The sequence below is a fragment of the Lagenorhynchus albirostris genome, chromosome 8 (assembly GCF_949774975.1).
Source record: "Lagenorhynchus albirostris chromosome 8, mLagAlb1.1, whole genome shotgun sequence".
Taxonomy (NCBI): domain Eukaryota; kingdom Metazoa; phylum Chordata; class Mammalia; order Artiodactyla; family Delphinidae; genus Lagenorhynchus; species Lagenorhynchus albirostris.
In genome coordinates, this window is record NC_083102.1 from 5,842,733 (window position 1) to 5,866,373 (window position 23,641).

Here is a 23,641-nt window from a genome sequence, read left to right on the forward strand (position 1 = left end):
ACCTTTCTACTCCATTTTGCTGTGAATCTAAAATTGCTCTAAAAAATAAAGTATTTTTTAAGCTAATTATGAACTCCAGAGAAAACAAAAGTTGCCCAGGAGAAGAAGAGAACTCACAGTTCGCTCTATGGGTTCAGTCAGGACCATGTCCAGGTATTTATGGCGCCTGAAGTTTATACAATTGAGGGAGGACTCTTTAAGAAAAGAAGAGCACTGGGCTTCCCTGGTGGTGCAGTGGTTGCGAGCCCGCCTGCCGATGCAGGGGACGCGGGTTCGTGCCCCGGTCCGGGATGATCCCACATGCTGCGGAGCGGCTGGGCCCATGAGCCATGGCCGCTGAGCCTGTGCTCCGCAACGGGAGAGGCCGCAACAGTGAGAGGCCCGCGTACCGAAAAGAAAAGAAAAGAAAAGAAAAGCACTAAATCAGAAAAAATCTGATTACCTCTTAGAGCATTTTCTGGAATCTTTGTACCTTCCCTGTCCTGGTCTGTGGGTATGTTTGGGGTACAATGAAGCAGGGAGGGGGCTGACGAGTCCTGAAAACCCAAGGAAAGCCCAGAACTCCAGAAGGTACAGCAGCCCCTTGCTGGTGCCCACCAGCCCGGGACAAAGCACAGACCCCTGGGCGAGCACCCTGGACCTCCGCACCGGGCAGACTCCTTCGCCTGCCCCTTCAGTTCACCAGGCCGGTGCCCGGCTCCTCAAAACTCCGCTCCATCAGAACCATTTTTCTTAGATTCCATATATATGTGTTAGCATATGGTATTTGTTTTTCTCTTTCTGACTTACTTCACTCTGTATGACAGACTCAAGGTCCATCCACCTCACTACAAATAACTCAATTTCGTGTCTTTTTAGGGCTGAGAATAAAGATGCAGATGTAGAGAATGGACTTGAGGACCCGGCAGGGTGGGGAGGGTAAGCTGGGACGAGGTGAGAGGGCAGCATGGACATATATACACTACCAAACGTAAAATAGATAGCTAGTGGGAAGCAGCCGCATAGCACAGGGAGATCAGCTCTGTGCTTTGTGACCACCTAGAGGGGTGGGATAGGGAGGGTGGGAGGGAGACGCAAGAGGGAGGGGATATGGGGATATATGTATACTATACGTATAGCTGATTCACTTTGTTATACAGCAGAAACTAACACACCATTGTAAAGCAATTATACTCCAATAAAGATGTTAAAAAAAAAAAAAAAGACTCAGCACCAAGGCTGCCTCTTCCATGAACGAACTCCCCACCCCCTTCCCCAGAGTTGCCTGCAGGGGGCATGGGAAGAAGCCCAACGGACATGGATTTGAACCCCAGCTCTGCCACGTGTGAGTTACATGGCCTCGGACGTGTCACTTGACCTCCCAGAACTTTGTGTTTTATCTTCTGTAAATGCAAATAATAATGTCCGTCCTGCAGGGCTGTTGTCAAGAACAAACACCTGATATAATGCTGGACACGTGGTGAGGGTGAGGAAACACGTCTTTCTTACTTTTTTTTGGCGGGGGGTGGGGCACGCGGCGTGTGGGATCTTAGTTCCCTGACCAGGGCTTGAACCCGTGCCCCTCTGCAATGGAAGCGTGGAGTCTTAACCACTGGACCACCAGGGAAATCTCACATCTTTCTTCCTTTCTAGTAGCATTAAAAAAATTTTTTTAATTGTGGTAAAATACAAATAAAAGAAAATTTACCATCTTAACCAGGTTTTAAGTGTACAGTTCTGTGGCGTTAACTACGTTCACATGGTTAATCACCACCGTCCATCCACAGAACTGCTTTCATCTAGCAACACAAATTCTGTCCCCATTAACACTAACTCCCCATTCCTGCTTCCCCACAGTCCCTGGCACCCTCCGTTCTACGTGCCGTACCCACCCCCCCAGCATTGGGGCTGGCCTCTGTGACTGGACTCCTTCCTTCTACCTGGTGTAGTGAGCTATTTACCTATATTAATCCCCCACCTGGTCCAGCGGCGTCTCATATCCCTGCACCACAGAGCCTAGTACAGGGCCAGGCCCACAGTAATGCCAGCTCCAGGAAGAAGTACAGAATGCCTGAGGGAGATGAACAAAGGGTCCCGTGTGGGTTCATGGGTTTGGGGTCTGATTTTACATAGTGGGTGCTCAGAAAATACTGAAAGTCTAAAAGATGATATAAACGATTGTTGTAAACTACATATTTTTGAATGGGTAAAGTATTCTAAATTCAAAAGCTACAAAAGAAAACACAGTGGAAAGTAAAGGTCCCTCCACCTCTGTCCTCCAGCCCCTCACCAGAGGCAGCTGCTGTGACCAGTTTCTCCTGTATCTGTCCAGAGGCCTGTGTGTGTGTGTGTGTTCGTGCACTTACACACACACACACACCAGCACGCTTTACACACTGTTCTGCACATTTTCCTTTTATTCTCTTGTCTCATCTTTGAGATTCGTCTCTATCCTTCTCTATCAGTACATAGAGGGTTTCCCTACTGGTCTTTTTGCCTTGTTTTGTTTTGTCTTTTGTTTTTGTCCACACTGCACAGCCTGTAGGATCTTAGATCCCCCACCAGAGATCGAACCCGGGCCCTTCAGCAATGAAAGCACAGAATCCTAACCGCTGGGCCATCAGGGAATTCCCTTGCTACTCTTTGATAGATTCATTGAGTGGTGTATTTGTCTTGTCACCTGTTTACACTGGTCACATGATTTGTTTACTGTGTCACCTGTTGATGAACCTTCAGACGTTTCCAGGTTCTTGCTGTTCAAGCAGTAGTACAGTGAACAACCCCAGGTCTCACTCACGAATGATTGAATTTTGTATATAGTTGTGTGTATGTGTTAATCCCAAACTCCTAATTTATCCCTCCCCCCTCCCGTTTGGTAACCATGTTTGGTCTCTATGTCTGTGAGTCTGTTTCTGTTTTGTAAATCAGTTCATTTGTACCATTTTTTTAGATTCCACATCGAAGTGGTTTTCATATGATGTTTGTCTTTCTCTGTTGCAGGCAACAGAATCGTATTCAGCCTTAGAAGGAAAGAAATTCTGACCCATGCTACAGCATGGATAAACCTTGAGGACTTTACACTAAGTGAAATCAGCCAGTAACATACGGGCAAATACTGTATGATATCATTCACATGAGGTATTCAGAGTACTCAGATTCACAGAGACAGAGAGCCCGTGGGGCGACCAGAGCGGCCTATCTAGCTGGACGTCCAGAAAGGGCTTCTCTTGGCCACCAGAGTCCCTGCAGAGACAGGAGTAAAGCTGGGAGGAACCCAGATTAGACCATGGGTGTCAAGTGCATAATGGGGTGGGGGGCATGGGTCAGAGCCTGTCCCTGAACCTGGAGTGGAACCGAAGCCTCCTCCCCACCCCACAGGGTGTGTGTGTGTGTGTGTGTGTGTGTGTGTGTGTGTGTGTGTGTGTGTTTGTGTGTGCGTGTGTATGGTCCTAGAGTAGGTAACGCCTGCGGTCACATCAGACGCTCTGACGGTCTATGTGAATCCACGGGCGCGTAGGTGCATCCACAGACCCGAAGGCATATCTGTGCACAGACTGCAGGTCACAATGGGCCCGGCAAGGGCGCGCCGCGGTGCTCCTAGCCTGGCGATCACATATTCGGATGGATGGGGCGACGCTGCCTGCTCTGATCCCTAACTCATTATTAAGCTCCTCGCTCTTTGCAGACGCTCCCTGCGCCTCCCCCGCTCAGGGCTGCAGCGGCGCAGGCGCCGGGGCCGAGCCGAGCGCCGAGCTGGGAGCGAGCAGCCGCGCTCCGGGCCAGGGTCCCGGGGGAGCAGGTGAGCGACCCGCGCCGCGCGGTCCCCAGGCCGTTGGAGGAGACGCCGCGCCGCCGCGCCGCGCCGGCAGCCCGGCCTTCCCTGCTTGGCAGTACCCGTCTTGCTTCTGTTGGCATCACCCCTCCTTCCCTTGCCTGGCATCCCTCCGCCCCCCTGCCTGGTATCTCCTCTCCTCCCGTCTGCCTGGCGTCCCTCCCCCCACCCCGTCTGGCATCTACCCCCTCCTCCCCTTCCTGGCACCTTCCCCTTACCTGGCACCCCCTTCGCCCTGCCTGGCTTCCTCCTCCCCTTCTCCTTTCCTGATCCCCCCCCCTCCACTACTGACTCTCACCTCCCCCCACTCCCTTTCTTGCCCCTCTTCCCTGACTGGCGAACTCCCATCCCGCCTCCTCTCTGGTTCTCCCCTTCCTCCCCCCTGCCTGGCATCTCTGCCTCCTCCCCCTACCTGGTACCTTCCCCTCCTCCCTCCCCTGCATTTGCCCTCCTCCCCACGCCTGTCACCTCCTCACTGCCTAGCACTTTCCCATCCCTCTGACTGGCATCCTCTCCCTCCCCTCCTCCCCCGCTGCTTGGTATCTGCCCTCCTCCCCTCTGCCTCGCACCTCCCTTCCTCCCTTGTGTCTGGCACCTCCCCTCCTTCCCCTCCCCTCCTCCCCACCGCCTGGCACCTGCCCTGTCTCCACTTGGCATCCTCTTGCCTGGACACCTCGCTCCCTTCAGATTGTCCCCCTGTCTCCCACCTTCCTGCAGGGCAGGTCCTCCCAGCCCTGGGCTGCTAACATCTCCCCTGCTGGCATCTTCCTCCTCTCCTTGCCTCCCCATCCTCCTCACCTTCTCACAGTGGCCCTCTGGCCAACACCAACTACACGTGACCCTGAACTGCTCTCAAGCCCCGCCCCTGTAGGTACCTGTCCCCCCATCCCCCAGTCCCCACCACCTGCCCAGGGGCTCCAGCTCACAAGTTGGGCTCTGACCCCAGCCCACAGTCGTCCTGCTCTTGCATGGGGGTGAAACCAGGCTGTGCACACAGGGAGGGTTCCACGTGAGCTGAGCAGAGTACAGAGCAGGTCGGCTCTACCTGCCGGCCACCCCTAGACTCCCTTGGGATGTCCCTGAGCTCCAGAAGTCGTCCAGGTCCCAAGCTGGCTGGTGGTCCTCCTCCAGCTATTGCCAAGGCCCCCAGGTTTGCCTGCTCCTCCAGGGCCTGGGCTCTGCCTGGATCCTCTGCTCTCGTCCATCTGACTCTGTCCTGCAGGACCCGCCTCTGACGGCTTCCTGCGCTCCCACTGCTCCCGCCCCACACTCCTCCTCGTGCCACCCCGCCAGGCTGGCCCTCACCTGCCCCCGCGTCCCTTCCTGCACACCTCCTGCCTTCCTCAGACCGTGCCAGAGAGTGGGTCCACGCAGCAGGCCCCTCAGCATCCTCAGGCCCATTGTGAGTCTGCCTCTGGGGCTTGGGGTCTGGCCCGCCCCTCCCACTGCCCTCTCCTTTCAGATCCTCCTCAGAATGGCCCTTGGTGCTGCAGGCAAGGTAGGCTCTGGGCCCGGGCACCGAGGGGGCACTGGATGACTCCCCCACCGCAGGACGCAGCCACCTATGACTCCAGGCCTTCAGCACCCACCCGCCGTGGCACAGGTAGGCGCTGTTTCCCCCACCAGCCCAGCAGCAGGAGCCCTGGGGCTCCACTGAGAGCTGGTGGCTCTCAGCCTCTGGTCACGCTCCATGGCCCCCTCTTGGCGCTTCTGCCCCCATCTGGACCCGTGGCGGTGCCTCTTCTCATCCCCTGTGACAGCTGGAGCCTCTGCCCAGACCCTGCTGCCGGCTCCCGCCACCGTCGCCCTCCCTCTTGCTTAGCGCGCCCTTACCTCCCGCCGTCCCTGGGCCCTGCCTCTCAAAGCCACTGCAGGCAGGGGCGAGTGAGCCTGGAGCCAAGGTTTGGGTTCATGTGAAAATGGTCTAGTGCTCTGGCTTGTTCACTTCCTCCCCAACCCCAGACCCCCAGACACACCTCCTTGCCCTCATGTGCGAGTGAGTGCACCCATGTGCCCAACACCCCCCCCACACGTGTGCACACATGCTTCCTGCCAGTCGGGAGGAACAGGAACCTGCTGAGCCCTGGCACAACTTGGGCTCCAGAAACCTACCCCCAAACCTGTATGGCGAACACCTGAAAGCCTTCCAGGCCGCAGGCAGGGCTTTGTTCGGGTCAGGAGGGGTGCTGGTGGCATCCCGATTCAGGGCCTCCGGGGCAGCCAGCCCTGCACTGGCTCAGAGGCACTCTCAGGCCCATTGCGCATCAGCTGGACCCTCCTGCGCCTCCTCCGGGCAGCGTGAGAGGAGGACAGCCTAGCTAGTCCCACGTTGGGTGCCCCTGGTCCAGGAGGAAGTGCTGAGTCCCCACGTGAAAGGCCACCTGCCCCAGAGCCCCATCCATCTGTGGGGAGGGAGGGGTTGGAGCTGGGTCTGAAGCCTGCAGTCTGGTCTGAGCTCTGCCTGTCCAGCCCCACCCGTCACTTTGGCCACCTCACCGGTGGGAGTCACCTGGCAACATATGGGATGCTCTCAGGGCCCTGGAGGTGTGAGGGACCCAGTCCCCGCCCTCAGGCCGGCAGTCCAGGATGGGGAGCAGACTTGGCCACCCCACAGGAGGTGCCGGAGTGGATGACTCAGGCCTCCGGGCCCTGACAAGGGAGACGTCAGGAAAGCCCTTCGTAGGGGCAATTTGAAGTTGGCTTTCAGAGAACAGGAAGGTGGGGTAGGCTGGTGACTCGGGGGCAGGGGGTGGGCTGAATGAGAGTGCTTTTCTCAGCTTCTCCTCCCTGAGAAGGGGCAGAGGAACTTGCTTTCCTGCCTGGGCCGCTCTGAAGGCCAGGGCAGCCCTGCCGCCTCTCTACTCCACACCCCTCTGGCCGGTTGGCCCAGGGCGGAATGCTGCAGGGCACTGGCTGCAGGGGAAGCCTGGCTGGCCCAGAGCTGGGAAAGCACTGGATGGCAGAGAGACCATAACCGGGTGCTGGGCCCCACAGACACACGTGCAGTTCATCAGGGCCCCCAGACGAAGGTCCGACCCACTGGCCCACAACCTAACCACTGCCCTAGGTTAAGTGCAAAAGTGTTCCTTAGCTCGTGGGGTTGGTTTTTAAATGCAGACTCCTAGAGAAAAGGTGTGAGCTAGTATACTAAATACATTCTTCCCGGGCAGCTCTAAAGTTCTGGGGTGTCTGAAGGTGGAGGCCAGGTCGAATGGGGGGGCTGGCTGATGGGGAGGCGGCTCGGGTCCCTGGGAGGTGCAGCAGAGCCAGGCCCTCACGTAGTGAATCCTTGTAAATTACAGCTGATTTGGGGTGCACTGAGATAAGCCCTCAGGGGCTCCCCAGCAGCAGTAGGTGGGTGCCCTGGGCTGTTTCTGTCCTTGCCCAAGGGGGATGATCTACCTGAAGGGATGGGTGGTGGGGGAGGGGAGGCTTGAGAAGACTGGGGGGTTGGGAGGCTCTGGGAGCAGTGAGTACATCGTAGTGACACCTGGTCCCCGAGTGGCCCCAATCACGAGGTTCAGTCTAGGATTCCTGGGGAGTCAAGGAGCCCCGACCTCCCCATGTGATGAAGGTGGTGAGGGGTGAGGTGCTGGGGGAAGTTTCTGGCATTTTCTTTTGGAGTCGCGTTGACGTAAACTTGGCCTTCATTCCGCGCATGGGTCGCAGGCGGGGAGCCGACTTTGACGCCCGGTGGCTTGGGCGCGTGCTGTCATTTGGATGCTCACAGGCCCCATGCTAGCGTCTAGACAGCACGGGCGGCGGCATGGGCCAGGCGTGTAGCAGCTGGAGGCTGTCTTCGCCCCGAGTGCCTTCGGTGTGGTTGCAAGTGAGAGCTCATTGTTAGTGAGCGTTAAGTGGCAGAGGTAATGAGCTGGGGTGGCACCAGGGGGAGGTGTCACCGGAGGACGCAGAGCCGCAGACACGCAGGATGAGCAAATGGCTCTCCTCTTTGGTTGGACTCTGAGCCCTCTTGAATCGCTGCTCCAGAGGGTCCTTGGAGGGCGTTTGGCTGAGGGAGACTTTGGGGGCAGGGCTGAGGCTCTTTGGGATGTGCAGACCCTCGGTAACTCATAGGGACCCTACGGGGGAGTATTTGGGCCCCCGTAGCACACCTCAGCCTGGCCCACCTCTCGATTTGCTTCCTAAGCTGTGAAACCCATTCCTCTGTGCCCCAAACTCACTTCCAGGAAATTTGAGAAACTGTCTCATGAGCATGCGGCCACTCATGCCTTTACTGGAATTTACAAACTTGGATCATCTCCCATGTCAACCTTCCTTCCAGACTGAAGAACGTTCTGGGGCTTGGAGTGAGGAACAGTATGCTGTGAGGGGGGCGGGGGAGAAAAGATGCAGGAAGATGTACTCGCCTCATTCCAAAAGAGCTTGAGGTAGTTTGCAAAGACACACATAGTGAGGAAATCGGGACAGAGGAGCGCAGGGTAGGGAAAGGATGTTGTAGCCAAGGATGAGGTGAGCAGACAACACGCAAACCATGAGGCCCAGAGCCCCCTCCCACAGCGGGGACACATGAGGGGTTACACTGCCTGTGGGACAAAAGTCAAACCATTTGCCCCAAACGACTGTGATTTCTGGCCATGAGACCCCGAGAAGTGTCTCCTGTGTGATGACATGCAGGGGATTCTGTGTGACAAGTTAAGCGATATCCTCAACAATTCCACAGCAGTTTCCTCGGGCTAAGCCCAGGGCTGACAGAACATCACACGGCTGTGCAAATACTGCTGACCGTGCTGGATCCAAAGATAAAATGTAGAACAGCTAGAAGAATGCACTGTCTGTTAACATTTACAACAAAGTTTCCAGTGAATATCAGGCAGCAGGCAAGTTTTTTTAAAATTGGGAATCAAGTACGGAGTTATCAATACATTCTTGGGGTAAGGGGACTCTCCTCATAGGAAAATAAAGACCTTGATCAGCACGTGTGCCCAACAGGTGAGCTTGGGTACAGGGAGGGACCAGTCACACACCTTACCCCCAGGTCCTGAACCCACTGAGAACTAGACACAGATGGCAGGCATTTATCAACTTTATGGCAGGGAAAGCTGGACTGAAGAAAGAAGCCTGAACCTGAAGCCCAGACGTAGAAGGTGGACCTGACACCCTAACCTTGCGTTTGCTTACCTGGCGCAGGTTAACAGGAGGAGATGGGCAGCCTCCTGTCAGCAGACCCCCCCTAAAGGGGAAGGCAGGCCACGGGGGACAGCCGTGACTTCTCCTCCCCCCTGACGCAGGAGAGGAACTTGTCCAGAAGGTGTCAGACCCTCACCACCTCATTAGACAGCCCCTCCCAAAGGGAAGAGAGGTGGGGCGAGGTGGCAGAGGATTATTCCAGAGTCTTGACTCCTGAAGAATAGATTAGAAGCCTCCTCGTGAACACATGATGACAAGAGAGCAGGGTCCCCTTTGCAAGGTAGGGGGGGGCATCCACGTTGCTGGACAGTGACATCAAAGCTCAAGTTCAGACTTGGGAGTGACCTTTGACCCTACCCCTTCCTTCTCTCTCCATTGGGACAATCGTTTTATTTGAGTTTATTTCCTAGACACATCTCACTTCCATCCACTTCTTATTCCCCACGTCACCATGCTGTCCATGCTGCTGTTGTCTTCTGCCTGGATGACAACTGGTGCCCCGCACAGGGTCTGGCCCCCTCCCCCCAGCCCCAACCCATCAGAGTAGCCAAATGGGCTTCTTGTAACACAGGCCTGATCCATCGCGTCTTCCGTTTCCTTGAGGGCTTCACATATGCTGTTCCCTTTGCCTGCAACACCCTTCCAGCTCCCTTCACCTGCCTAAGTACGTGCATCATTCCAAGTCTTGACTTAAATACCACTTCTTCCAGGGACACTTTCTCCCACTCCAGGCTGTAAAGTTCCACCTTCTTTTGTCTTGTAGCATGTACCAAAAATTTCAATATTTCATGGATGTGCTCCTTAAAGGCACAGACTGCATTTGTCTTGTTCAACACAGTGCTGAAAAAAATATATATGTACTTTTTTGGCTGTGCGGCTTGGGGAACCTTGGTTCAACCAGGGGTTGAACCCAGGCCATGGCAGTGAAAGCGCAGAGTCCTCACCACTGGACCGCCAGGGAACTCCCTGTTTCTTGAATGAATGAGCGGATGAATGAGGCAGTGGGGGGAGAGGAGGTGGCCCTGACAGCTGATGCTAAAAGGAGCCTGAGATCCCTCTGTACCGTTGGCCCCGCCCTCTCTACACCCTGACGACCCAAGGGTGGGCCCTTCTTGCGTGCCCACCTTGGCCTGCTGACACCTGAGCTGCTCTGTGCAGGTGCTCTTGGCCCACGCCCCGGCAGTCCCTCTCCGATAGGACCTGTTCACCATGATCAGGGAAGCCCATCCCCTCTTCAGTTGTTCTTGTGGTGAGGGAGGTTCTTCCTTCCTGTGACCGTGGTCTTGGCCCTTGGAGTTACAGAGAATGAACCCCTTTCTGCTTCCGCGACATTTGCCCGCCTCCGGACATCCTTGGAGTTACAGAGAATGAACCCCTTTCTGCTTCCGTGACATTTGCCCGCCTCCCGACTCCCACACGCCCTGCGTCTGCTCTCGGGAACATCCAGCTCTGGCGTCTTCAGATGTGCCTTACCTGGGGGCCTGTGCCGGCTGCTCAGACCTTGGCAGCCACTGGGAGAGCTGGACGGTGGCGGGGCTGTCTAGATAGGCTTCAGAGCCCCCAGGCCTCCTTAGAGGCTGAGCTGCGCCCTTTACCTGCTAGGCAGACTTGGGCAGAGACACTTAGCTCCCTGGGTCTCAGTGTCTCCTTGTAGGACGGGACTTAATCCCCTGCCTATAAAGGCTCCGGGGGGAGCTGAGTACCAAGCACTCTGCCCAAGGCCCGCATGCCATGGATGCGGGGGCCGCCCCTCATCGCCGCTGGGGTAAAATGTGGTGCTGGGCGCTGTCCCGGCTCCAGGTGTCAGCTGTAGACCCCAGAGCACTGGCTCTGGTGACCGACCGGTGTCTCCCTGGTTTCCAGCCCAGCCCGCTGTCCTCACTGACACCGTTGCCTCCTAAAGGCTAGAGTCAGCGAGAAGCCCCGGGCTTTCCGCCCACCAGTGAGAAGGTTGTCTCTGATCCTGGCTCTGAGAGCTCAGATGCAGAGTTACCCTGAGAGCGTTCGCCATCTTTCCAGACAGCAACTCGCTGTCCAGCCTGATGCAATCGGTGTGTTTGCGAGGCCTGCCTTCTCGGCCTTTAATGACATTTTTAGCTGGAGGAAAAAAAAAAAAAAAGTGAGCCAGAGAGAGCCCTGTGGTCCTCGGTCTCTCCTGGGCTGTGAACAGACTCCTTCTGGTCCCAGCAGCTGAATCAACAGCTGAATCAAGCCCAGGTGGGTGGGCTTGGGGGAGGTGCTGCAGGAGTGGGGGAGGGTCCTGCTGGTGTGGGCAGGGCCTGAGTAGAGGGAGGGGAAGCTGAGCTCCAGCTCTGTCCCTAAATCCCACTCCACCCCTCCCCCACCAGCGGGAAGCATCATCGTGCTTTTGCTTTTTCTTGCCTCAGTTTCCGCTCTGAGCCCCGACTTTACCACCCCTTGCCCCATTTACCCAGGCCTCTTCCTTCAGGAGAAAATCCAGCCTTAGAAACCCTGTCGAAAATATGCCCGCTGGGTGGTCGACACCCCATCTGTCAGGACTGCCCCCCAGCAGCCCTCACTGCCTCCGCAGCACCCAAGACTCCACCGCAGCGACTTCAGGAAGGGGAAGGGAAGGGAAGTAGGCCGGGGTCAGTATACTCGCAGCCGGTGTTGACCGAGGGCTTACTGCGGTTTTAAGACTTTTACACGGTTTAACTGATTTGTCCTCACCACAACACTGTGAGGTAAATGTTATTATTGTCACCACTTTTAAGATGAGAAACTGAGGTGCAGAGAGGTTAAGCAGCTTCCCAGTGGTTGGGGAAGAGTCCCAGCTGGGGTCTGTCCACCGCATCTTCTGAGATGCCATGACCCAAACCTTGGCCCTCAAAGGGCGAAGCAGCCAGGCCTCTATACGGACCAGCACCCCCTGTTCACCCCAGCTCTGAGGCCCAGGTCAAAGGCTAGTTGTCATTGTGCACGAGGCCCACACCATTTCTTCCCATTAATTGCTGGGTCCCTAGGGGCGTGAGAGATTCAACCCCTAAATAGGGAATGGGGGCGCGGTGGATTGCAGAGCTCGCACCCCTTCAGAAACAGACAGCCCCTCAACTCCATCTGTGTTGCCAGATTTCCAGCGTTTTAAGAGATTCTGGGAATCTGGCTTTTTATATGAAATCTTTCCATTTTTAAGATTTTTTAAAGTGTTTAAGACGCACTGTGGGCTAAGCGAAACCTGTCTGGCTTTCCCAGTTTGCAGCATCCACCGTGAGCTTTCCTTACCCCATGACCTGTCACCTGTCATCTCTTCTAGCCTTCAGGCCCTGAACCCCAAATCAGTGTTTCTCAGTGGGCCCCAGTTGAGACACACTGTGTGAAGAGTTGCTGTCACTTTGGGTGGCCTCCTGCCGTCAATGAATTATAAACGAAATGCAGAGTCTTGTCAAACACTTGAGGACCCTCTGCGAAGTAGAGAAGCGTCACTCGTCAGTCCTCAGGGATGTGCTGCTAATGAGAAGGGCCAAGGCTTTTGGAGATTCTCCCTCTCAACTTGTCCATGTTGTGAACCCAGAGCAGTGGCTGCTGAGGGAATTCAGGGCACTTTTGACAGCCAGCGTGAGAGCAGTCAGAGGGTGAGCGGAGAAGAACGCTGGCCTTGAGATCAGAACATGGGAGTTTGAGCCCCTTTGACACTAGTTGGGGGTCTGGCCCTGAGTCCGTCATTAACCTCGTGTTCCTCATCTTTAAAATGGGTATACTAATAATCTCCAGCCCTTTCACTTCTTGGGATGTTGAAAGAACCAAATTAAATCATGACTATTGAACTGTTTTGTAGGCTATTAAGCTCCATAAAGATATATGTGTTAATTTGGAGGCATTTGACAAAGTCTCTCCCAGTGTCTTCGGTATGACACATACAACCGGCCTCAATGCAGTGGTGTGCTGCTAAATACTTCACAACTGGCTCTTGACGGGGTGGGAAGGAGGAGATGAACTACGATTCGTATCATTTGCTAATGTCTGTGGTATAAATACTCCTACCGTAGCTGATTTTAAACTACCACCATGACACTGCAGCACATCACTGGGTATTACTGTGACTGAGTAAAATTGCTACCAATTGAAGACTAATTCCGAAGGGTGCAGGTCATTTGGAGAGAGGGCTCTGTCCTGGTGCCTTTTTCAATACGTTCAGTAAAGACTTGGACGAAGAGAGAAGGTCACGCTCACTGGATTTATGAACGATGCACAGCTGGAAAGGCTGGTAAATATATTGGATAAGGGAATTGAGATCCAAAAGCTCTCAAGCTGCAATAACGGGTTAATTCTTACAAGAGGAATATTCTTGAGTCCAGAAAAAGGCAACTTTACAAGTATGGGATGGAGAGACATGTTTTGGCACAAAGTAGAAAGAGAATTACGTTTTTAATTGACAGGAAGTTCAGTGCAAGTCCAAAGTGGGATGGGTGCTTACCAAAGAGTAATACATTAGTAACAGTGAGGACTTCATTCGGTCCTCTATGACTTAAAGACAAAATTTCACATATGCCCTCTCGTTTCTATTTTGCTGCTCACAATAATGCAGTGAGAGCGGTGCGATGATGCTATACCCATTTTAGAGATGAAGAGACTGAGGCTCAGAGAGGTTGGCACTTTTGTTCTCCTGTCGGTAGGTGGTGGAATAAAGACTCAAACTCAGGTCTTCTGGCCCCGGATTCTGCCCTGTGTTGTGCTCATGAGCACATCGTTGTTTTGTTTGTTTGTTTTATTGGCATATAGTTGATTTACAATGTTGTGTTAATTTCTGCTGTCCAGCAAAGTGATTCAGTTATACATATATACACATTCTTTTTCATATATATATATATATATATATATATATATATTTTTTTTTTTTGCCACACCACACAGCTTGTGGGATCTTAATTCTCCAACCAGGGATTGAACCCGGGCCCTCAGCGGTGAAAGTGCGGCGTCCTAACCACTGGACCACCAGGGAATTCCCATCTTTTTCATATTCTTTTCCATTGTGACTTATCACAGGATATTGAATATAGTTCCCTGACTATCCAGTAGGACCTTGTTTATTTAAGTCCATTGTTCTGAGTGCCCTGCGCTCTGTGGCTTCAGGCAAACCAGAGGATGTGAGGGGAGGGACCGGGTGGGGTATGGACCAGCAAGGAATAGTGAGGAGCAGTGCTGGGGGAGGATTAGTTCTCTAGACCCGCTGTAACCAAGTGCCAGGCTGGGCGGCTTTAACAGTGGAAATGTATTTTCTCACAATTCCAGAGGCTGAAGCCAGAGATCAAGGTGTGGGCAGGGTTGGCTCCCTCTGAGGGCTGTGCGGGAAGGCTGTGCTCCAGGCCTCCCTCTGTGGCTTATAGATGGCTGTCTTCTGCCTGTGTCTCCTCACATTGTCTTCCCTTCGTGTGTGTCTGTCTGTGTCCTAACTTCCCCAGTTTTATGACACCAGTCATATTGGATTGGGGTCACCCTAGGGACCCACCTCATTTTAACTTGATTACCTCCTTAAAGACCCTCCGAATAAGATCGCATTCTGAGGTACTGGGGGTTAGGACTCCAACAAATGAATTGGGGATGATGGGGGCTGGAGGGCACACACCATTCTCCCATGACAGAGGGACTTTGAGAGCTGCCTTCAGAATTTGGAGTCACGTCTTATGAGGAGGGAGAAGATTGCACTCTAGGTGGCCGGAACCTCCAGGAGGTGACCCCGGGTCACACCCACCACAGGAAGAGCCAAGGCCCCGAGGGACAATTTGACTTACTGCCACCGCGGACTCCCTTGGGCCCCTTGGCTGCCGGGACACCAGCTCCACACCTGGCTGTAGTTTTCCGCACGTGGGAACGCGTGGAGCCGGAGGGAGGCCTCCAGCACCTCTGTTCCCACAGATACGCAGGCAGGCAGTGCGCCCTGGCGCGGCGGCCGGCACACAGCTGACCAGGGGCAGCTCTGCGGCTGTGCTCAGCCCTGGCGCCCCGCCGCCTCCGCCACGGTTTGGGCGCAGCTCCCGGAAACTCACCGATCCCACCGTCACCCTGGGGCGTGGCTGCAGCTGCTGGTCCCCCCACCGACCCACAGCCCCTCGGAGGAGGTAGCCGTCAGGGGTGTTGGCCTCGCTTTCCCACAAGGAAGCCCGGAGCTCTGGCGGGGCCCACGCTGGTCCTCTACTCTTCCACCTCGGGCCGCGGCTGTGGCCATCCCGGGGCAGGAGCTGACGTGAGCTGCTCAGCCTCCCAGCCCGTCCAGGCCCTGAGCCCCGTCAGTCCCCATTCGGTCCTCAGACTCAGAGTCCCAAGGGCTGTGACTGTGTCCGCTGTGTGAACCAGCGGCACTTAGTACAAGACGGCCGCGCAGGAGGGGACGGGCGTGGGGAGGAGTCCCTGCTTTTCTTTCAGGCGCCTCGATCGGCAGCTCCCAAACCTCGGCTTCCCTGGGCCCAGCGAGCGGCCTTATGAATTCTTCCTGGATTTCCCTCCAGTTGACTCACTACTCGTGGTGGCTTCTCGATGTCGCCCCTCCCCTCCTTTCCTGCAGCCCCTCCCCTCGCCTAGTTGCTACACGGGTTTCTCATGTAAGACCCACGCTGGGTACTAATGGCCGTTCTCTGCTCAAGGAAGCTTCCAGTGATTTGGGTAGAACCCAGGCTCCCCTTTGGCTCCCTGAGCGTCCATGATTGGCCACTATGAATAACCACCTGGCCAACCCCTCACGGGTACCCTCCATGGCATTTGGGACAGCCCGCAGGTGAAGGGCTCTGAGGGCTCCCTTATTCACTGGGCCCCTAGCTGGGGGTTGGTGGGCGGCGGGACCCGGAGGTAAGGCAGAGCAGCGGCGGCCGAGGCCCCCGGGTCTGGCAGGCTTAGCAGCGGAAGCTAGTAATAGCAGACGATTCATTAAGTGTTTACTCTGCGCCAGACGCTGTGCTGAAGTCTGCACATGCACGACTTCTTTTTTCTTTTAATTTTTTGGCCGCGCCTTGTGGCATGCAGGATCTCAGTTCCCCCACCAGGGATCGAACCCGTGCCCTCTGCAGTGGAAGCGCGGAGTCTTAACCACTGGACCGCCAGGGAAGTCCTTATACGACCTCACTTTAATCCTCACATCCACCTGTGAGTCAGGTGAAGGGCTCTGTGTCTTGCAGACACGGAAAATGAGGCTGACGGTGACGTGTGCAAGGTTATGATCACTCAGAGGCTGCACCAGGCATGACTGGTGACATCCCAAGACTGTCTGACTCTAGAGCAGTGGTTCTCAACCCTGGGCAATTTCACCCTCCGGGGACAAAGGACAATGCCAAGAGATGGGGAGAGGAACGTGCTGGTAGAATTTACTGGATAGAAGCTAGAGGTATTCCTAGCATCATTCGATACTCGAGACGGCTCCCACAATAAAGAATTATCCACGGAACTTCCCTGGTGGTCCAGTGGCTAAGACTCTGTGCTTCCAATGCAGGGACTTGGGGTCGATCCCTGGTCGGGGAACTAAGATCCCATGTGCCGCGCGGCACAGCCAAAAAAAAAAAAGAATTATCCAGCCCCAAAATGTCAACAGTGCCGGGGGTGAGAAGCCCTGTTCTTTTTTTTTTTTTTTTTTTTTTTTTTTTTTTTTTTTTTTGCGGTACGCGGGCCTCTCACTCTTGTGGTCTGTCCCGTTGCGGAGCACAGACTCCGGACGCACAGGCTCAGCGGCCATGGCTCATGGGCCCAGCTGCTCCGCGGCATGTGGGATCTTCCCGGACCGGGGCACGAACCCGTGTCCCCTGCATCGGCAGGCGGACTCTCAACCACTGCACCACCAGGGAAGCCCGAGAAGCCCTGTTCTTGAGTCCAAGCTCAGAGCCGTCACACCATGGAGCCTACAGAGACCCCACCCAGGGAGGGCAGTGGGTGCAGGGCCTGGGGGAGGACAGGACCCCAGAAGAACCGGAGCAACGGGCAGGGCAGTAAGGCCCCGTTGTCACAGCCCTGGCCCAGGACAGACTGGCTTGCAGTGGCCAAGGCAAGTGCCCAGATCTGGGAGCAAGAGGCACGGGGTCAGGGCAGGCGGACGGGCTACCTGGAGGGGTTCATTATACAGGTCGGGGTGAGGGACACCAGCTGGCCTGTTACTAAGGCTTGCAGAAACCAGGAGTGGTGCACCAAGCAGGTCCAGGCCCTGCGACCACCCCACTCTCTCCTTCCCCCTCCCGCTCCGTGGTGAGTCTTCACGAGGCCTCCTGTTGTCACCACAGCTGTTTGAGCCCCAGAGACTTCCAGGGTGTGCTGTGTGGGGACATGGGGGGGACTGAGCCGGGCTACGACCATGAAATGCTTGATCACAGGCAGCCCTCACAGACCTCTCCTCTCAACAAGAAGCCTGGGGCCCACTTTTGCCTTTTGCTTAGATCATTTCTCCTACCCTTCTTAGGCCAGGGCGGGCCCTCTGAGTTCTCCAGACCTATGGCCATCGCGTGGCGACAGGAAGGCAGGACGAGGTGGCACTGGGGCTGCCCGTGGCCTGTGGGCAGGTAACCACGTGTTCCCAAAGGAAGTACCTGCGGTGGCTCCTGGAGGACAGGGCGGCATGCCAGCGTGGCAATCCGTGTGCGTGGATCCTACCCAGGAGTTCCACGGACACACACGTGTGTGTCCATCTGTCCAGCCAGGAGAAGCCCACGAACGGCCCGCTGATCCGCCCATAGGAGCGAGGAGCCAGGGGCTTGTTCAGAGTTTAACTGGGTTTCATTTGTTTGGCTAAAAGGTAACTCTTACATAGGAAATGATGCAACTTCCTCCAACGCATTGACATTTATTTTAGACACCTCGATGGCAAATTTTCTAGAATTTATATTCCCATGTTTGAAACAATCTGAGAATTTTGGGGAGTGTATTTTAAAAGATAATTGAGGGTAATTCAGCTTAAATGCGCAGGCCTCTGGGGATATTGATTTCCTTCTTTAAAAAGCAGGTGTTTGGGGAAGGTGGCAGGGCACACGTGCGTGTGTGTGTGTGTGTGTGTGTGTGTGTGTGTGTGTCTATCCCCAGCAGGTAGGCACTCCGTGAGGGGCCATCAGAGAGGCAGACTGAGATGAAGGAGAGAAGCCAGGGACCTTGAGGTTGGGAGACCCGTTCTGCAGCCCCAGCCCCAGCCTGTAACAGCACAGTGACTTCTGGCAGGTCCCACGGGTCCTTAGAGCCTCCTCTTCCTTATCTTTAGAAGGGGGATCCCAGCCCCCACCCGGCAGGGTCTCTGTCAGTTGGACAGGTTGATGTGTGCGAAAGTGCTTGTTCAACAGCAGACTCCCACATCTGAGATGATGTTGTTATTAATCCTATGAAACACGAGCCCGGGTTGTAACATCACCCAGCGTTTGGAAGCACGCTGGCAATCCTGAGTAGACTGGGAGTGGGTTCTCTTTACCCACACCTTTGAGATGTTGGGGTCTCTCCTTGGGATTTATCCATGAACAAGGCATAAAGATCCCTGCCTTTGGGGCGCTTACATTCTAACGGAGGAGAGAGAAGTGAACGCTAAACATCATAAGTAAGTAGGTTATAAAGGATGGAGGAAGGTGTGCAGGACGGGAAGGAAACCCAGCAGAATGAAAGAGACAAAGAGCTGGCAGGGGAGGGGCAGGTGGTGACTTCTAATAGGGTGGACGGAGAGTGCCCCGCTGAGAAGGGGACATGGGAACAAAGACTTCAGGGAGGCGACAGTTAGCTGGAGGAAGAGCATTCCTGGCAGAGGGAACAGCAGGCTCCAAGCCCGAAAGGCTGGAGCAGAGAGAAGAGTGACGGAGATGCAGCAGGTGAGGACACAGAGGGAGCAGAGAGTGGCATGGGGCTGGGTCTGGGGACCTGCACGACCTGACCCTCACTGGCAATGAGATGGGGGGGGGCTTGGGAAGGTTTCGAGCAGAAGTGATGCCATCTAACTCCCCTTCCTAAAAGGGGACCGTTCTGGTTGCGTGTTGAGAAGAGAGGGTCGGGGGCCAGGTTGGAAGCAAAGCTGTTCATTATTGATGGATTGGACCAGGGTGGTAGCAGTGGAGAAGTGAGAAGGGGTTGGATGCTGGATCCAGAGCCAACAGGACTTGCTTTCTGATTGGATGTGGGATGTGAGAAAAAGACAGGATTCCAGGATGGTGCCAAGGTCACAGGCCTGAGCGGTTGGAAGGAGAGTGGGTAGTGAGCCAGGTTTGAGGTGGGAGAGCAGGAGTTTCATTGTGGGCATATCTATTCAGGGTCCAGGTGGAATCGACAGTATGTGAGCAGACCACTGGATACATGAGCCCAAGGATTGGGAGAGAAAATGGGCTGGAGGAAAATGGGAGTTGTCAACATATAGAAGGCATTTAAAACTCTGAGATTGGGGGATGGATGAAATCTCCAAAGAATGATTGTAGAGCAGTGAAGAGGACCAAGGACTGGCCCTGGGGCACCCCACCCTGAGAGGGAAAGACGTCCAGACAGCCAAGGAGACTGAGGAGGAACAGCCAGGGAGGCAGGAGGAAAACCAGGAGAGGGCAGTGTCTTACGAGTGAAGGGAAGAGTATTTAAAAGAGGAGAGAGTGATCAACTAACTGTGTGGGATGCTGAGGCTGGAGAAGCAAGGTGATGCCCGAGGACTGACGGCTGCACTTGGCGATGTGGGATCATTGGCGGTGGCCAGATGGCAGCGTTTTCAGTGGGGCCGTGAGATGTGCGCCTGGAGGGACTGGAATTCGAGGAGAACCGAGGCAGCAAACGTAGACAACACTTTTGAGAAATTTTATTGCAACTGGGCAGTAACCAATGGGATAAGCAGGTTATGTGAGCGTTTCTCAGACAGGGAAGGTGACAGTGCTTTAGCATGCTGATGGGAGCAATGCAATAGAGAGAGCTAAGCTGTTGATGTGATGGTGTGGGGGAGGTTTGCTGGAGTAACGCCCTCAAGTGTGCTGGGGGGGACAGGAGCTCACATGCACGGGGATGGCCGGCTTTCGATCGGAGCACAGATAACTCAGCTGTAGGAACCAGGCGAGAGAGTTGCCAGGAGGTGGAGAACTCTGGAAGTTCTTCAGAAGCTTCTGTTTTCTCAGGGAAGTGGGAAGCAAGGGCATCAGCTGGGAGTGAGGCGGGGGAGGAGTTGGAGGTTGGAGGAGGGAGAAGATGTGGAAAACTCACATAGGGGAGTGGGAGCGGGAAAGGACCTGAATGGTCTAGGGAAAGAGGGGGACGGCAGGGCAGGATGAGGCCAGTTGAAGTCCAAGCTCTGGAAATGACAGTGAGACCAGGTTAGGGCAGTGGTGCGTCTCTCCAGCCACGTTTAGGTCCTGGGGTGCAGGGGAGGAGTTGGTGAAGCCAAGTTTAACTCTTAAGTAAGAGAGTCAAGAGTATATGCAAAGGAGGTTAAAATGGTAAATTTTACGTTATGTATGTTTTACCATAACTAAAAATGAAAGAGAGTATATGTCAGGGCGGTGTGGTTGTGATGAGGGGTGCAGGTCAAAGAGACAGACCAGGGCTTCCCTGGTGGCACAGTGGTTGAGAGGCCACTGCCGATGCAGGGGATGCGGGTTCGTGCCCCGGTCCGGGAAGATCCCACATGCCGCGGAGCAGCTGGGCCCGTGAGCCATGGCCGCTGAGCCTGCGCGTCCGAAGCCTGTGCTCTGCAAGGGAGAGGCCACAGCAGTGAGAGGCCCGCGTACCGCAAAAAAAAAAAAAGACCAGTGGTTCCAGTGGCGTCACAGGCTTTGGGGGTCAGGGGGCTGGACAAAAAGGAGATGGTGGTCTGAGAGTGGGGAGCTTAGGACTGAGATTGGGGGGGCGCAGATCCTGGAATGACAGGGTCCAAGAGGTGACGCTGGCGTGAGTGACTGAGGGAGGGTAGAGGGTCGCTGGAGGAGAGGCAGCCGAGGAACCCAGAGCCCTGGGGTATGGGAAGGGGTGTCCGTGAGGATCCAGGAGAGCAGCGGGAAGAGGTCAGGGGTGACAGAGGAGTGACTGTGAGCCAGGAGCTAGAAGCCTCCAGAAAAGAAGGCGCCGTACGTACATGGGGGTAAGATGCAAAGCCAGGGGTCTGGAAGCAGCAGTGAGGGGCAAGGAGGGTCCCTACCCCGCCTCGAGGCCAGTGGCAGTGGGGACTCTGGGAAGACCACTGCCCCCCACATGGAGGGTTTGGGGGGGTTGCTCAGCGGGGAGCCCAGCTACGTCACAAGAAGGCAAAAGGGATGTGCACAGAAGTAGCCGAGTGTATTGGAGATTCTCCTTCTGACAGACCACACAGGGAAGGGCTTGGTGGGAGATGGCAGCGGAAGAGGGGCGCCCAGAGCCCTGTGGAGCCGGGGGTGCAGGAATTGAGGGGAGTCTGGGGCTTTCCATGGCTCCTGATGCAGTGGGAACAAGGGCATGGGGACAGGAAGGCGGGCGCCCCCAGGGGCCACCAGGGCAGAGAGGCAGCGTTGCGTCACGAGGGGAGGGGACAGAGTAGAAAGTGCCCTTTCAGACCCTGTGAGCAGGGCTCGCCCTTGCCTCCTAATGAAGTTTAAGACATGGGGAGACCAGGCCCGCGTGTGGCTTCCATGAATGTTTCATCTGTACGTTCTGCTTCCCACTTCCACTTGGCTTAATTCCCCCCAGAAAATCTTTAAGGCAATGCAGATGAATCTTTTTTTTTTAACATCGTTATTGGAGAATAATTGCTGTACATTGTTGTGTTAGTTTCTGCTGCGTAACAAAGTGAATCAGCTATACATATGCATATGTCCCCATATCCCCTCCCTCTTGCATCTCCCTCCCACACTCCCTATCCCACCCCTCTAGGTGGTCACAAAGCACCAAGCTGATCTCCCTGTGCTATGTGGCTGCTTCCCACTAGCTATCTACCTTACGTTTGGTAGTGTGTATATGAATCTTTTTTGCATATTCAGTTTTCTTCACTCAGGTGATATCCCAGACCTCAGAATGCAGTGGTTCCCAGAAATCCCTCTGGCCACCTGGTCAGAGCAGTAGCGGAGGCCTCAGAAGCTTCCTGGCGGGAGGACAGGGGCGCTGACCACCAGGAGGTTATCCTGGCACTGGTCAGGAGGGAGCACTGAGCTGCGGGAGAAAGAGGAGAGGAATCGCAGGCACTGGGATGGGGCTCCTGTCTGCCAGGAAAGAGGATGGCTGGGGTCTGGGAGCCCCGGGGCACAAGCAGGGCAGGAGGGATGGCTGCAGCCCCACAGGGGGTGGATGGGGATGGGTGGGTCTCCCCAGGCCGGTGGAGCGAGGTAGGCACCTACGCCGCCAGAAGAGAGGAAGAGGCTCGCCTCTGCTTGGAGCCCTGAGGATTCTGAGGCCTCGGATCCCTCTTGCTTTTGCCCCGAATCTAGCCAGACAGGCCGGTGTTGGTCCAGAGGAAGATGGGTGGGGAGCAAGGATAGTTCTGTGGGACACCTACCTGCTGCCCCCCTCCAGGTGGAGCCCCACCCTGTGTTCCAGCCCCTAGGCTGTGACAGCCAGCTGGGGCAGTTATAGCACCCATCAGTATTCCATATACACAACCCCCCTCAGACCGACCCCATCCTCACCAGAAGGGGGTCCAAGCTAGTGTGGCTCGTTTTTTGCTACATGGGACCACCTGATTAATGGTGGCCCTGAGGGGAGTGAGAGAAAAGTGGCTGTGAATGCAAAATGGGCCTTCCCTCTGGGCCCCAGAGGCCCAGCGCTTCACTCCCTGAGGGACACGGAGGTACAGTGACTTGCCCAAGGTCACACGATGGTTTTGGCATCCTACTTTTTCTTTTTCTTTCTTATTTATTTATTTATTTATTTATTTTTTGCTTCTTTCTAGCATATTTGTCTCTCTTGTTTGTGTTTGCAAAACTGACACAGAAAGATGAAGTGACACAGAGACAGACAAACCCCTTGATAGTAGCAGAGGATGTCCTGGGCACAGAAACATTCTCACACAAGGAGGGAGGTGACCAGTGCTGCTTTGGCCTGAGAAGAGCAGTGGGGGCAGCCAGGAGGAGGCGAGGACCGTGCCACAACGCCGCGGTCCTGTCTGCGGATGTCCTGTCTGCTGGCTGGAGGAAGCCCCTCGCTGGAGGTGGGCCTGAGGTGCAGACTCCCCTTCACCCAGCCCTGGGGGCTGGGCCTGGCCCTGAGGTCTAGCCAGGGCTCTCTGGGGTCCTGGGACTTGGACCAGGCAGGTAGGCTGGATCAGAGCTGCCTCTGGGCCTCCTGGCATGCCCTGGGGTTTAGTGACCAGAGAAGAAAGTGGGGGCTGGCTGGGTTTAGGGATGGACCAGACACAGAAATCAGGGGTCCTCAGCCTGAAAGCTCCAGGTGGTCTCACTTCATTCTCTCTCTCTCTCTCTCTCTCTCTCTCTCTCTCTCTCTCTCTCTCTCTCTCTCTCACACACACACACACACACACACACACACACACACGCCCCAGTGTATGACGGTAATTTCATGTCACTAAGGAAAGCTTCATTGCTGGGGATATAGGCGGCGGAAAGAGGTCTCTCCCTTCAGTCTGGTTTCCTTTGTTCCTCCCTCGCCTTCCTCCCTCTCCCCTTCCCGGCTTCCCTCCTCTTCTAGCCTCCTTCTTTCCATTCTCCCGCCCCCCCCCCGCGCTTCCCCCTCCTTCCCTCCTCCCCCCTCCCCCTGAGCTGTGTGCCCGCCGCGGGACCTCCGCAGAAGGCGGGAGGGTGGGACTCCAGGCTCCGGCCCCAGCCTTGGTGG

General features: G+C 55.4%; 1 protein-coding gene across 1 annotated transcript in view; it reads left to right on the forward strand.

The window, feature by feature from the left end:
• Positions 1-3,734: 3,734 nt before the first annotated feature.
• The window catches only part of SMARCD3 (SWI/SNF related, matrix associated, actin dependent regulator of chromatin, subfamily d, member 3), a 32,880-nt gene continuing 12,973 nt past the window's right edge, over positions 3,735-23,641 (forward strand). Inside the window, exons 1-2 of the mRNA XM_060156338.1 lie at positions 3,735-3,778; positions 5,274-5,414. Coding sequence (XP_060012321.1) covers positions 5,376-5,414 — 39 coding nt within the window. The 5' untranslated portion in view covers positions 3,735-3,778; positions 5,274-5,375. The remainder of the gene's footprint in view (positions 3,779-5,273; positions 5,415-23,641) is intronic.